This window comes from Podarcis vaucheri, assembly GCF_965113315.1.
Source record: "Podarcis vaucheri genome assembly, chromosome: 3".
Classification (NCBI taxonomy): Eukaryota; Metazoa; Chordata; class Lepidosauria; order Squamata; family Lacertidae; genus Podarcis; species Podarcis vaucheri.
In genome coordinates, this window is record NC_138761.1 from 100661964 (window position 1) to 100676548 (window position 14585).

General features: G+C 45.5%; 1 protein-coding gene across 1 annotated transcript; it reads left to right on the forward strand.

Annotated features, from left to right (window-relative positions):
• The first annotated feature begins 1732 nt into the window (after window positions 1-1732).
• FAM110C (family with sequence similarity 110 member C) lies at window positions 1733-14123 on the forward strand. The gene is made up of 2 exons (XM_082215622.1): window positions 1733-3179; window positions 12456-14123. Exon 1 carries the CDS (start codon window positions 2070-2072, stop codon window positions 3153-3155), a length of 1086 nt encoding a protein of 361 aa, XP_082071748.1. The 5' UTR covers window positions 1733-2069; the 3' UTR covers window positions 3156-3179; window positions 12456-14123.
• The last annotated feature ends 462 nt before the right edge of the window (window positions 14124-14585 follow it).

A 14585-nucleotide genomic window follows, 5' to 3' on the forward strand; every position in this document is an offset into this window, starting at 1 on the left:
CAAGAAACACTGGGCTCTTGTCCGGAACATTTGCATGCACTGTAATCACTGATCGCATGTGTGATTCCGCTCCGTGCAAAGTAAACCTAATGAACCTTGAATGCTGGGATTTAAGCTCATTTGTTTCTTACAGCTTTGGAATTGATATAATTATAGTGAAGAGCTGAGCCATTTTACCCTTGTTATCCACAACATTACTTAATCTCGAGAGTTAATTCAATTAGGAGAAGCTTGTTATCACGTGCAGGTTGAAGCCTCTCAGTGCAGAAGAAGGCCCAAGAAGTGGGCTAGCAGAAACAGGGCGTCCTGCCTACATTCAGAGCTTGCCTTGTGTAAACGTGGATAATATCTGTCATGAAGCATCTGATCTACTGAAGACACCTGGGACTGGGGTTGGTGTGGCGGAAAATTGTGTCTGAACAGGATGTCACAGCCAAGATGGAGGTAATGAGCAGAAGTAAGAACTTAAGTTGCAACCAGTCATGCTGGGAAGACTGGAACAAAGTAATAAATAGAAAATACATATTTCATTTGAAAACTGAACAGAGGTGGGAAGCCTGTTATCTGAAGGGCCACAATCCCTCATAGTGTGGGGAGGACTTTCCAGGGACTGCATGGCAGCGGTGGGTGTGGTATCTGCTTCTAAAGAAGTGTTTGCCATACTTGGGTCTCCGACTGTTTTTGGACTACAATTCCCATCATCCCTGACCACTGGTCCTGATAGCTAGGGATGATGGGAGTTGTAGTCCAAAAGCAGCTAGAGACCCAAGTTTGGCTAACACTGATCTAAGGCCTGCTACAACAAAACAACAACATGGAGGCTGCACTTACCCAATATGTTTTTTTCTTGACTTCTTACAGATCTTGGCCATATTGGACTAAAGTCAAATGATAGGTGGCCCATTGACAGTATTTGACCAGTCAGTTTCCAAATGTCACAACTGTTTCTTCCAGTCAAATGCCTTAATAACTTGCGTAAGGATGAGTCCCTAAGCACCTGACATATATTAATGAACCAAGCTTGACAGCACCTCTGACTTCAAGGTAGGAAATCTCCAGATAGCAATCGCTTTACATATCCCCAGGGCAAGCCACAGCAGCTGTTGAGCTGCCTGGTGGCTTTTTAAAGCAAAGAATGAAGGGTATTCATTGGGTGAAGGAAGGACTGCAATTCAGTGATAGAGCAAATGATGTGCTTGCGAAAGGTCGCTGGGTTTTAAACTCTGGTTTAAAAAGAAAATGCACCCTTGGCTTCTTCTATCTCACTTTCCCTAATGGTTCTCTGATATTTCTAGCAGCTTTGAGTCAATGACTTATGAGCTCCTTGTTGTGTCTGTTGTTGCCCCAGAAGATATTTAAAAGGCTGGTTCTGGAGCTGCTGCAGGAAATTTCCAAAATAACAAAAGGGGTAACAGAAGCAATCCCATGCCCTTTTTAAACCTAGTTCCTCTCTAGGAGGAGGCAGCAGCGCATTTGCAAAGTTTCTCTCCCAGGCACCTCTGTCCCTCAGCCTTTTGCTGCAGGAGGACTCCTCCGGTATTTTCATTCACAGAGAGAGACTTCCCTGGCTGCTGTAGGAGGAGGCAGCTGAAAGCATATGCTAAACAAACACTTTCATTAGGGCTTGTCCTTGCTAGAGGCAAATGGAGTGTTGATGGTCTGAGCCACTCCTCTAACGTCAATGAGCCATCTCCTTCTCTGGGTGATGTCAGAGAGGCCTCGGCGCTCAGACAGGATTGGCTGTGTCTGGCTCGCAGGGGTTGGCTCAGCCGAAAGGTGAATGTGCAAGGAAGCAGCTGTGTGGAGGTGCGTGCAGTCAGAGTGTCTGCAGCAAGCGCAGACAGTTGGGCTGTTTCTAAGGCAGAGAGGAGTTTTCTTCTTTCAAAGATAGATAATAGTAATAAAAACAGAGCAAGCTAGCAGCAGGGGCTGGCTGTTTTGGGGAAGGATCCCTGAATTTGTTATCCATGAAGGCTTGGGACTTAAGGGAGGAGACAGGGATTGTGAAATCGGCTGTTCTTTTTCCTGAACTGTGAGTGAGCTCGTGGGACACCTGAGAACTGCCTGCTATGCCAACAGAAATCTCTCACGCGGTGAGAATGCATGCCATCTCTGGCTTCCATTCCTCGCTGACAGTGCGACTGCTCAACAAGGGCCCGGAATACCTTCGCAAGCAGATGGAGGCGGGCAACCCAGGCCGGAAAAGCGCTGTGGAAAGACTGGCAGCAGACAAGGCCAAGTATGTCAAAAGCCAGCAGGTAATCAACACTAAGCAGGAGCCGGTCACCGCACTCAGCTCAGCTTCCGAGAGCAGCAGCAGCGAGAGCACCTCTGTGGAGAGCAAGAAAGCCAACAATCACCTGGCTGAGGAGAAGCGAGCCCCATCCAACGTGAACAACACCATGGATCCCAGCACCCTTCCGCTTGAGCGTGGTGACCTTCCGATCGTGAGGCGCAGCAGTGCCAAGAGGCAGATCAGGCCGGACTCTTTGGTGATCTATCGCCAGAAGTGTGAGTTTGTGAGAGGTCAAAGCCACGAGAGCGCTCGTGGGAGTCTGGTCCGAAGGCTGTTCCCAAGTCCTTTCAAGGAAAAACCGTCGCCTTCTGAGGCAGCCAAGGCCATTCTGAAGGAAGATATCGCTGACCCTGAAACAGAACGGTCCATTTTGGTCAAAGGCGCAAGCCAAAACTCTGATCTGGCAGGACTCAATGCGCCCCCAAACACAGGCCCAGCAGCCATCCTCACCAGCAGATGTGAAAATGCCTCAAATTTGATGGTAGCCCCTCATGAAATCAAGGAGGTGAGGCGGAAAGGTCTGCACCGGTCCCAGTCGGACATTAGTTCTCGGTATTCGAAATCTTTCTCCGAGTTTGACACGTTCTTCAAGTACTGTGGCCTGGACACTGAGGTAATAGAGGACCTTGGCCAAGAGAACTTTTCGGTGGCTTCTGACAACTTCTCCTTCCGTATCCGCAGCATCAGTGTGGCAACGTCGGAAAGCGACTTCACGAGGCACAGCGGCGATGATGGGCTCCTGGAAGAAGAGCTCACAGAACAGGTCCCTACTGGCACGTCAGTAATTGAACGCAATGCTCGGATAATCAAATGGCTGTACACATGTAAGAAAGCCAAGGAGGCTAAGACCATGCTATAGTACCTCCGAAAACATCATTGCCAGGTAAGGGTAATGGGTATGCAAAAACTAACAATGCCCATCTTATATTATCTTATGTATCTTTGGCTGTACTGGAGTGTTTCTTTACACAGTGACCTCCTCCCTTCACCTCTTGCATGGGGGGAACCATACTAAGGGGCATAAAGAACGGAGGACCTAATCTACAAAGACAGGGAGGAAAGATGTAGATGATGTGCCAACTGGGCACAATGGCTGCATTTGGAGTTTCAAATTCTATGCAGATCAATGTCGTCAGTATGTACACCTGATCTGCTTTTCAGAAATGTTGTTGTTGTTTTTCTCTTCTTCGCATGACATAGAATCATAGGGCTTTTAAGGTGACTTTTATTTAAAAGTCGTGTTACTTTGCTAGAGTGGGATCAAACCCTCAGGAGGAAGTCGAAAGTCACACCTGCAGTCTGCTGCCTGGCAAATAGCTTGTTTACCAAAGTTCCTGCTATGTTAACAGGAAATCTAGAAATTCACCCAGGACTTAATTATATCTAATCAAGATAAGCAAACTGGACCCCTTGCTGTTTGGGAGCTGTCCGTTTTGGTCCCCTGCCTCATTTCCCTGACTCTGCTCTCTCTGCACATGCAACCAAACCATGCTAAATTAAATTTTTGCCAGTCTCCCTTCCTCTTCTTCATTTCACCTGGTTTGCTGAGTGACACGACTCCTCTCATATCCCCGTAATAGCTTGTACCACCTGTCTCCTGGCACCCCCATTTTCTGATGTGCTGAGAAGTGGAATTTGTCTTGCTGCTTGATTTCATTTAAATCATTTTGCTCAAAGTGATAGCAGCTTGGAAATATGGCTGCAGCTGCATAGAAAGGAAATTTTGAGCATTAGGCTTGCAATCCTCCGTACTACGATTTTATCCCACTAAACCTGGTGGGACTCACTTCCCACTAAACATGGATGGGATGGTGACGTTCGCTTGTGAATCTAGCCATGCTTTCTTGCAAGTAGATTCCTTTGCAAACAATGTGCTTATGGCGAGGGTATACTCACGGGAGAGATTAAAATAGAAACCCCTTTAACATGCAAAAGCCCTGTAGTTGTGGAAAGTTCCACACAGACTTGGGCCTTGCTTGTGTTGATTTTACAGAAGGCTGGATCGCACTAGACCTTTTCTTCTCTGTCTGTGCAAATGTGATCTATCCTTGTGAGAAAACATTTGTATGCACAGCTAATGACAGTGATTCCAGTAATCCCAGTGGCAAGTAAAATGCGGAATACTGTACAGAGAATACAGAAATTGTTGCCATCTCTATCTGTGTGTTGCACCACTGTTTCCATATGTGATTTTGGATGTGCTAATGGGACACTGAGCGTGAATACTGACCCTGTGTCTAGCAAGTGCTATATCAAGACAGGATGTCCCTGACTTATGACAGGCTGCTATGGCTCCATGTCCTTCCATAACAAGGGGCAAAGTCCAGTATCCAGGTAAGTATGCTACAAGTCCTGCTGGAATGAACAGAGATTAAGCACTCAGTGGTATCATATTACACCCCTTTGCTCCAGTTCATCCATTCTAGAGTGTTCACAGGGGCACCACTGCACAGGAGGAGCTTTGCAAGGACTAGCAACTGCTTTGCTCTCTTCTAAGCAGGAATGTGCTGGGAGCAAGCAGCGCTTCCTGTTTCCAGAAACAGCTGGCTGTGCAGAGTGCTCTTTGGTGTCCCACGTGACAACCACAAAACGACGTCCTTCCCTATCCGGAGCAAGGTTTCAAGTTAAACAAACAAACACTGGAAACCCGTTTGATAAATAAACCGGCCAGGTGTTCTTGTGCATAGGTATGTCTGCAAGCATCCTAAGGCTGGGACACAGCAGCCTTGAGTATGCTGGAATAGTCAATTGCTAAACAAAGCCACCACCGTCTGTCCAGAAGCTGACCATAATCTACAAACACTTCCTTGGTGCCTGTTGTGCTCAGCTGGCAGAATGCTTGCATGTTGTTGTTTTTAGGGACCTCTTGCACTTTTCCAGATTTAATGAGGCCCACGTGTCTGTGTTATGTTGCGGTCATTGTATGGAGGAATTCCCAGCTGAAGAATTTGCAATGTTTGGGGGGGGGGTTAAACTTATTTTTTAGTTGCTAAAAATACATATAACAAACAATCCCCATATACTTGGCTTTCAAGACATAGGTTGCATGCACGCCACACATTTGTAGCACATTTAAAGGACATTAAGAATCCTAGAAACTGTACTTTATCCCTCACAGAGCTACAGTTCCCAACAGCATTCACAAACTCGTTCTCAGGATTCTTTGGAGGAATTAATGTGCTTAAAGCACCCTCAACAAATTACAGTTCCCAAATTATTTTTCTGGAGACAGTCACATGCATCAAATACGTTTTTAAAACTATAGTGTGTGCACAGCCACAGAGAGAGACATAGGGGCAGCTCATATGGACCTGGCAGGGAAGGTATACAGTTGAAGTCTCCTTTTTCTATCATACCCACTGCACCTACACCTTGCGAATTACAGGGTTTCTCTACTTGTAGCATCTGGATTAAAAAGGTGCATTTAAAAGAACCACAGTCAAGCACAGAACCACGATTAAGTGTAGCGTCAATTGTTTAATTACAGCCTGATTCTCACAAAACAGAGTTCAGCACGTTTAGAAAAGCGCTGACCAGCCAGCACCTAGCAGCTCCCATTCAAATTAAGAACGTCCCAAGGGCCCAGTCCTTATCTGTTGGCATTTCCTTCCTTCCTTCCTTTCTTCCTTCCTTCCTGTCTTCTACTATCACAGACAGCTTTTGCAACTATCTATGTCTGCTGACGTTAATTTTCAAAATGTGCAATCTGCAATTGAAATGTGTGGATTTAATCCCCCTGAGGTAATTTGAATGGAAAGCAGTTGAGATCCATTCGGTCTTGAGGATCCAAATGCTAAGGAATTCCCCTGATCAGCAGAGGGGAAACTGAGTCTCTCTCCATATTCTTTCTCAACGCAGTCAGTTAAGGTTATGGCCATGACTGCACACTAGGATGTGACTCTTGATCAGGGCTGGATTTCGGTTTGATGAGGCCCTAAGCTACTGAAGGTAATGGGGCCCTGTATATGCCCAGCTGTCCTTTGTCAACAACAAATTGTCACTGTTTTTTGTGTTGAATATATGCTATATGATAATTTATGGACCTAATAGGTATCTAAAGCACATAACAAAATAAGTATTTTATCAAAGTAATTGTTGAACTGAAATACAATCAAGAAGAAGTATATTAATAGTGAAATACAATAAAGAAGAAGAATATGGGGGGGGGCAAGAGAGTGGGGCCCTAAGCTATAGCTTGTTTAGCTTATACATAAATCCGGCACTGCTACTGATATTCCAATGCAGAGGATTCCCACAGTGTTAACTTTGGGTAGGGTGGGGTTCCAAGCAGAAAACACTTGATAGCTTCTGTACAGAATGCTAAACAGTTAAACATTGGTTGGATTTTTTTTTTCTTTAAGGTAGCAGAACCGAAATGCCTGAGGTCAGATTCCCATTAAGGTTTTATTTTAAGCATAGCAAAAACAACAAATCTCTTTATCTCCATTCCTGGGGAAAATGAATAACTGTAATAATAGCTTTTTCTCTCATAAATCTAATACAAGTTTTTACGAGAGGTGGGGAAGCCTCACCACAAATGCCTCACATGTATATCCTAATCATTTCTGCACGCAGCTGAAGATTTCTCCATGATTAACTACGGTCAACTAAGGTCATTTTAAAACACAACACCTGGCCCCCTCCTGTATCTATACTGATGCAATACCAGACCACTACCAGGTGCAAAATAGGTGTGATTTACTATGAATTAATTTTTCTCCTACGAAATTATGTTAAGTAATTTGTCCCTCCACTGTCAGAGGCAATATACCAGTGGCCCAGAATCACAAGTGGGGAGAACGTGCTTGCTCTCAAATCCTGCCTGTGAGTTTTCCATAGGCTGCTAGATGTGCCTTTGACCTGACCCAGAAGGGGGTTTTCCATGTGCTCTTATGAAAGCCCTTCTTCATGTCAATAAACAGAAAGTTCTGTAATTACATACTGGTCTTGTCTGTGTTGCAGAAAATATCATGGTCCAGTCCTGATCCTTAGCATTGCTGCCCAAAAGTAAGTCCCACTGAATTTAGTTGGACTTAACTTGCAAGTGAGACAGATAAAGATGCCTAAGGAGGGTAGATAGAACAGATACCTTGAGAATTTGGGTTGGCCCAGCCATGCACCAGGGAGAAGCAGCCTAATTCAAGTATCAATGAAGGCAGGAATCAGTGCGTGAATGATGGAGTAAGAGTTGTTTAAAATAAACAGAGGATGTGGGTTCTACTTCAGATGGCAAAATGTCTTCCACTGGTACTGTAGATCCCTGTGGGGCAAGCAAGCAGAATGGGATTGGCTATTCACCCGAGAATGCTACAGTACATAACAGAGTCTATGCTTCTTAAATTCCCCTTAGTCTAGAACATATGACCATCCTGCTTCTGTCCTGGTATTCTCTACAGTTCCTTGTTATTTGGTACATGACGGCTGTTCTGGTATCATCCATTTAAACTGCTGGTACTTGCTACTTCAGAAATTTGGGACACCAGTTTGCATAAAATGCGTGCATACTAATATATAACTATAGATGCAAATTTAGGCAGGATTTCAGAGGGTGGGGGTGGAGGGGAAACCAAACTCTGGCTCTTGTTGTCATGGCTTACTCAGAGCCGTGAGCCACCAACAGGATTTTCAGGATCCAGTACAATGAATGTAGATTGGGGCCTCCATCCCACCCGCAATCTGTTGGCACGAATTGCTGCTTATGTGCATATTAAGACATATAACTCGACCTCTCTCTCTCTCTCTCTCTCTCTCTCTCTCTCACACACACACACACACAAACACCCCTATTTCATACCCTTACAAGTCACCTGTCGCTCATCAATACCATCCACCTGTGGTATCCAGAAATCACAGATAAAAAACAATTTGTGCCGCAACTGGGAAGCAGCCAACTGTGCAGAGCAGACTCTTCAAAATATTTAATCAGGCATCATATGCGCCACATCATCAAGGCACTGAGCCTGTAGAAGACTTTTGAGACAACATGTTCCCATCTCTAAAATGGGTGGACAATCCAAAAACTTGCTTTTTTTTGTTTAAAAAAAAGCCTAAGAGATTATAACACAAACAGCCTTCTCCCTTCCTGCATCTGAAATGGTGGGGACAAGCTCCAGGGCAATGCTGTTATCCCAATGTCCCACTTGTAAACTTCCAAGAGACATCAATTTTATTAGCATTTTTATATCCTGCCCACTCCTCAAAGTGTTCAGGGCAGTGTTTGTGCTTTCCCCATTTTATTCGCCTCACAAGGATCCTCTGAGGTGGACTGACCAGGTTTGTGGTCACCCAATGAGCTGCTTCAACACCCACTGTAATGGGCACCACTAATTACTAATTTTCAAGCACTTATAAAGGCTCTGAAGGGGGATCATAGTAAAGACCATCTGAGAGCCAGGACGTACAATGTTCAAATAAGGCTCTCTGCTGGACATTCTTGGCAACTAATTGCACATTTTGTGCTCGCATAAATGTGGTAAAATATACGGTCATGTGCCTGCAAGAGGCTTGTTTTTCTGTGATACTCGCTAACACAGACAAGCTTTCATTAAACTAAAAGCATTCAAGTGTTGCATTTTAAGAGCACGCAGGCAACACACACGCTGCCTTTTAGACCAGGTAATCTCTGTTAATCTAAACTACAAAATGCCCAGATATAATTCATCATCACGTTATTTACACAATTGATTAGCCAGAGGATGAGCCGTTTGAGAGTCGTACACCTGCGGCTCTGTAATCCAGGCCTAGTTTTGCAAGGCTGGGAACTTCCTGCCATGAAACAACACATCCTTGACTTCCTGCAAATATTGGCCCTTGTCCAGAGAGCAAACAGAGATGCCTGTACCTGTGAGCAGTTTTATCAGGCCCTGCACTTCTAAAGAAAGGCAGCTAGCAGACAGGATCGTAACTGTGGAACAGAGTTCATATTTTTTAAAAACACCCTGGGGCAGAAGGATACCCTACTTACAGTCTAGATGGCAAAGCCTGCACGTTGAGTTTGTCCTTGTGCCTTCATGCCCAGTAATGTCTGTGGAACTGCTTAAGGCTTGTAGAGTTAAGCACCCGTGGCTCTTTGCAAACTTTGTGCTGGATGTGCACTGTAATTAGTTTGCTAAGATTTCCAGCAGCCCAACTGGTAGGAGCCATATAATTTATTTTTTTTAATTAACAGATCAAAGCCCTAAAATGAGGTGATTGCTTTTAAGTGCTCTGATAAACCAGGCACACCTTTATATAGAGAATGAGGAGAGCACCACCCTCTGAAGCACAGGCAAAATGCACAGTGGGTGGCAGAGGAGAAAAAGCCATAGGTCAGTGGCAGAGCTGGTAGTCTACCTGCAGGAGCTTCTAGGTTTGATACCAGATATCCGCAGGTAGGGCTAGGAATGGCCCCTGACTGAAATCCTGCAGAACTTTAGCTTTCAACCAGAGTTGGAACTGGCTTGCAATACAGCTAATGCCAGTCCCTAGTTACTGTTATCCACAGTTAGTGCTGTTCCACGAATGCTAAGGTAAAAAGGCAAAGGACCCCTGGACAGTTAAGTCCAGTAAAAGATGACTATGGGGTTGCGGTGCTCATCTTGCTTTCAGACCGAGGGAGCCGGCGTTTGTCCACAGACAGCTTTCTGGGTCATGTGGCCAGCATGACTAAACCGTTTCTGGCACAACGGAACACCATGACGGAAAACAGAGCAGCACACGGAAACATTGTTTACCTTCCCACCGCAGCAGTACCTACTTATCTACTTGCACTATGTGCTTTTGAACCGCTAGGTTGGCAGGAGCTGGGACAGAGCAACAGGAGCTCACCCTGTCACACAGATTCGAACCGCCAACCTTCTGATCGACAAGCCCAAATGGCTCAGTGGTTTAGACCACAGCGCCACACGCTCTCCCCAAGCTCCTCCACTCCATGGCGACCACACTATCAGTAATGCTGCCAAAGGAAGAGAGGGAGGGAGTTGCTGCCTGCTACCAATCTTTTAACCACGTTTAAGATCTCTCTAACATGATGTCTGCACAAACAGTCTTTGAAGCTGCCCTGTACAAAAATACAACCAGTGTTTTTTTCTTTCCCTGGGGGTACTCAAGAGTACGCAGTTCCAGCACCTTTTTTTTTCTAGAAGAAAGGGCAGTGGTTAAAAGTTTGGCACTTGCACATAATTTCACCAGGTGGTGAGGAGAATTTTACTGTCCTGCTTCCCATAATTTCTGATTCAGTTCCTGATATATGAAAAATAGTTTCCACTTGAAAAATACATCTCACAGCTTACCATGTAAATATATCCGCATCACAGTAAAATACCACTGGGTGAAGTAGTTATCCAGTAAATCTCGCTGGATTTGCCACCTTTCCCCCTCTACACAGCCTGTTAAATTCTTGCCCATTCTCTTAACTGCCCAGGAGTCTTGCCAGGCAGGAATAGGAAGAATGATTTTCACAACAAAATCAGAATCGTTCTAGTAACCTGAGAAACACAGCACATATTGGCATGAGTTTAACGTTAACGATAAAACATTCAGGTCTTCGAGCGAAGTGCTGGTGATTTAAACCAAGGGAGGTTGCCTTGCTGCACCTGCTGAGAATGCAACCCATAATTGCTGAAAATCCAGGCACATCCCACCCACGCGGATGCTAAGCCTCTATTTGCAAGAGAACAAATAGCTAGCAGTTAGGGGAGCTTTTCTATCAGGGCCTATAAGGCTGAGTTCTGGCTGACAGCAATTATCCCCAGACGATTGCTAGGAAGTGCCTACGGAGTTTTACTTGGTTCCTGCTGCTTTGTCAGAGCTGTGCTTAACCGGGCTTTGCCGCGTTTGTCGTCTAAACGTTTGCTTTAAAAAAATAAAGATAAAACTGAGGGCTAACGCAGGGGCAAAAGGAGGCAAAGCAAATGGGCCCCTCTTCAGCTTTGGGGGCAGGAGTGTTTTGTAGGCCGTGAAGCTCAGTGGCCAAGAGTCAGGAAGCGTTGACTGGTGAGCTGCTTACATGGCCACCAACAAATGTCACTGTCCCTCAGCGGACAAAGAAAAGAGAGGAGCAATTGAACAGGGCATGCATGTAGTTACTCGACTGTATGCTAAGGTGCCCCAAGAGAACTGCTTTTGCACAAAGCTCTGAGCTTTTAATGGGTCAGGAGCGTAAGCCATGAATCTTTTATATCCCCAGCTTAATTTTTCATGGGGTTCTAGTATGACTTGTAAAACACGGCATGAATAAATAAAGCAGACCTGTGTGCAGTGCAGGAAATCTAATTTAGCTTGAGTTGCTAGTTAAGGAGCCATTTCTATCATTTAAGCCTTTAGGTATGTGCCGTCGTTTTTAAAGGAGGCATGTTTTGTTACAACAGGCAGTGCCATCCAGTGAAATAATGCAGGAGTGGGGAGTCTAGAGCCCGAGGAGCCAAATGCGGCCATCCAGGCCTCTATCTGGCCCTTGGCACTCCACTCGCCAGCCTCGCTTCATGCCCTCAAGCAGTTTTTTGCCTTCAGTATCAGTGGCAGTATGTGCCTGAATAACAATTGCTTGGAATTACCGGTACAAGTGAGGAGACTGCTGTTGCACTCAGAACCTATGTGGGGGTTTTTCCATAGGCATCTGGTGAGGTAAGAATGCTAGACAAGAGAAGCTCTTGGTATGATCCAGCAGAGATCTTTTTATATAGTAAACCACCAATGCAGTCAAGCTTTAAAATACTACTCCAGTACAGTGGCGTAGCGTGGGTTCTCAGCACCCGGGGCAAGGCAAGTAATTTGCGCCCCCTAACCCGTGGATTTTAGCACTCGAGTCTCTTCCGCGTGCCCCCCAGATGTTGCGCCAGGTGTGGCAGGCCCCCTGCACCCCCCACGCTACGCCACTGCTCCCACCGCAAGTCTTCAGGACAGCCATCCGAAGGCTGGCGCGGGGAGAAGGTCTCTCCGCCCCACCACCAGCCTTCGGAGGAGGTCCGAGGACAGTGGGGTTCCTGCTTCCTCGAGGAGGGCCGGCCAAACGTGCCCCCCCAAATGTTGCGCCCGGTGCGGCCGGCACCCCTGGCACCCCCCACGCTACGCCACTGCTCCAGTACTCATTATACAGCTGGATTTAAAAAAATGTATTAGCTCAATGGCAGCGTGAAGTGTTTCATAGTATTTCAATAACACTTTCCCCTTCTTTTCTTAGAACGGAGGAATTCCCCTGAGATGGAGGCTGGGAACATGGACTTGTAGCAAAATGGTGGAATACGGACTTGTGGCAACCATTTCTATCATGGTTCCTCACCTGCACAAGTGAGTCCCATGAGACGACTGAACCGCAAATTAAAATGGGAATCAATACCAGCGCCTAGAAAAGAAGGAACAGCCATAGCTAAATGGTGAAGAATCAGAAGTCGTTGCCCCATAATACCAACTTACTGTAGGGGAGCAGAGATGCTGGTCTGAACACAGAATTTATCTGAAGGCTCAATCTTCTAGCGAAGCAGAAACCGAGAGTTGGTAACCTCTGAGTGTCTTCTCACAGAAGGCAATGTCCTAGATGAGTATCACTTCTGTTACAGCAAATTGCATGTGTGCTGTTAGGTGTGAGGAACATAATGCCATGTGTGTCATGTGTTCATGCTGTGGGAAACTGCACTGAACGGTGGTTTCCTAACGAATAAACACATCATGCGCACATCTGGCAAAATAGGCATATGTGCAGCTGCCCAATGTTCCTGTTGATTTTCTACATGGGAATGACCTTTGGCGTGAAATTTCCCTGAAGTTGGGATTCTGGTGACAAAACCTCCACCTTCATTTGTAACAGGAAACTGCTTTCCTAAACAATGTCTCTCAAGTGTATATGCTTTATCCATTCTTTCTTCACATGAGGGATCTCCCACATACTGCTTGTTTTTCATGCAACACCTGGAATCCAGTGCTCATAGGTGTGTGTGTGTGTTTTAAGAGTTTTCTCCAGGAAAACTTAATCTGGGTACCAGAAAAATGCAGTGGACAGGGTTGCATTAGAAGTTGCCTTACACTGAGTCAAACCACTGGTCCCCTTAGCTCAACAGCTTCTCAAGGTTTCAGGCAAGAACCATTCCCAACTCTGCCTAGAGATAATGTGGTCTGAAGGAGACCTTCTGCAGAGAAAGTTTGTGCTTTCCCTACTGACCCTACAAGCCAGGTTCTCTCTTTTCCCAGCCTCTCTTTTAACTATGGTTTGCTCACGTCCCCTGTCCCAATGTAGCCAGACAAACAAATCAACAGCTCCACCACCACTACCCACCCTTCCTTGTGTGTATGGTAGCACTTTCCACTTGTGTACAGTATCGAGCCATATTACGGTATGTTACCAAACAGTACATGGAACTGTGCTCCTTGCTAGGGAATGACATTGCTTTTTTTATTTAAAAAAAAACAAACTTGGCTAGACTGCAAGGTAAAATGGATGATCTAGACAGGCCTGGAGGCACATCACTGTCTAAGGTGCTTGCCACATCTGTGAGAAGATCACTTTTGAGTGGTTTTCCAAACAGGGTTTGCTCCTTTGCCACTTGGGAATGGCTGTCGTTTCTGCAATAACAAGCAGGTGCAAACATGCCTTCCCCTTTTACCGTATTTTTCTGTCTATAAAACGCGCCCATGTATAAGACGCCCCCTATTTTGGGGGACTCCAATTTAAGAAAATGAGGGGAGATGTATCCATGTATAAGACGCCCCCAAATTTTTGACATTATTTTTAGGGGGGAAAACCTAGTCTTATACATGGAAAAATATGGTATTTCACTCATTCTCTCTCTCTCTCTCTCTCTCTCTCTCTCTCTCTCTCTCTCACACACACACACACACACACACACACACACTCTGATGTGCCATAAAGTTTCAGGTTAGCTTTATTAACAAATAAAGGAGGAAATGTTTGAACATTCCTCAGATTGTGCCCACCAGTCATTCCAAGGCTGGCATGGTCAAACTAGAAGTACAGAGAGCAGTTCCTGTTATGAGATCGATATACATTGTTATGCCTGGATAACTTTACCCATAATTCTACCATTTTAGTAAAAGGGTGCGGCTGCAATTCTCTACTCGAGAACTTGAGAGCAAGTACTGTTGTTTCTCAGTATACTTAGCCTGAGAAAGTAGGAGTGGGCTCGCCGTTGGCCTTGGGGTTTCTAATTCTTGTCAGCGAGGTACACTATTGAGGCCACTTAGGAATAGGGTTCTGAGATCCAACCATCATTTTATTTAGGAACTGGGGTGGCAAACCTATAGTCCTCCATATGTTGTTGGGACTCCAAACTCCCAGCAGCCCCAACCTGCATGGCCA

What these genes read in the sequence shown, in the direction of transcription:
- FAM110C (XM_082215622.1), top strand. Translation starts at nt 2,070, where the DNA reads ATGCCAACAGAAATCTCTCACGCGGTGAGAATGCATGCCATCTCTGGC.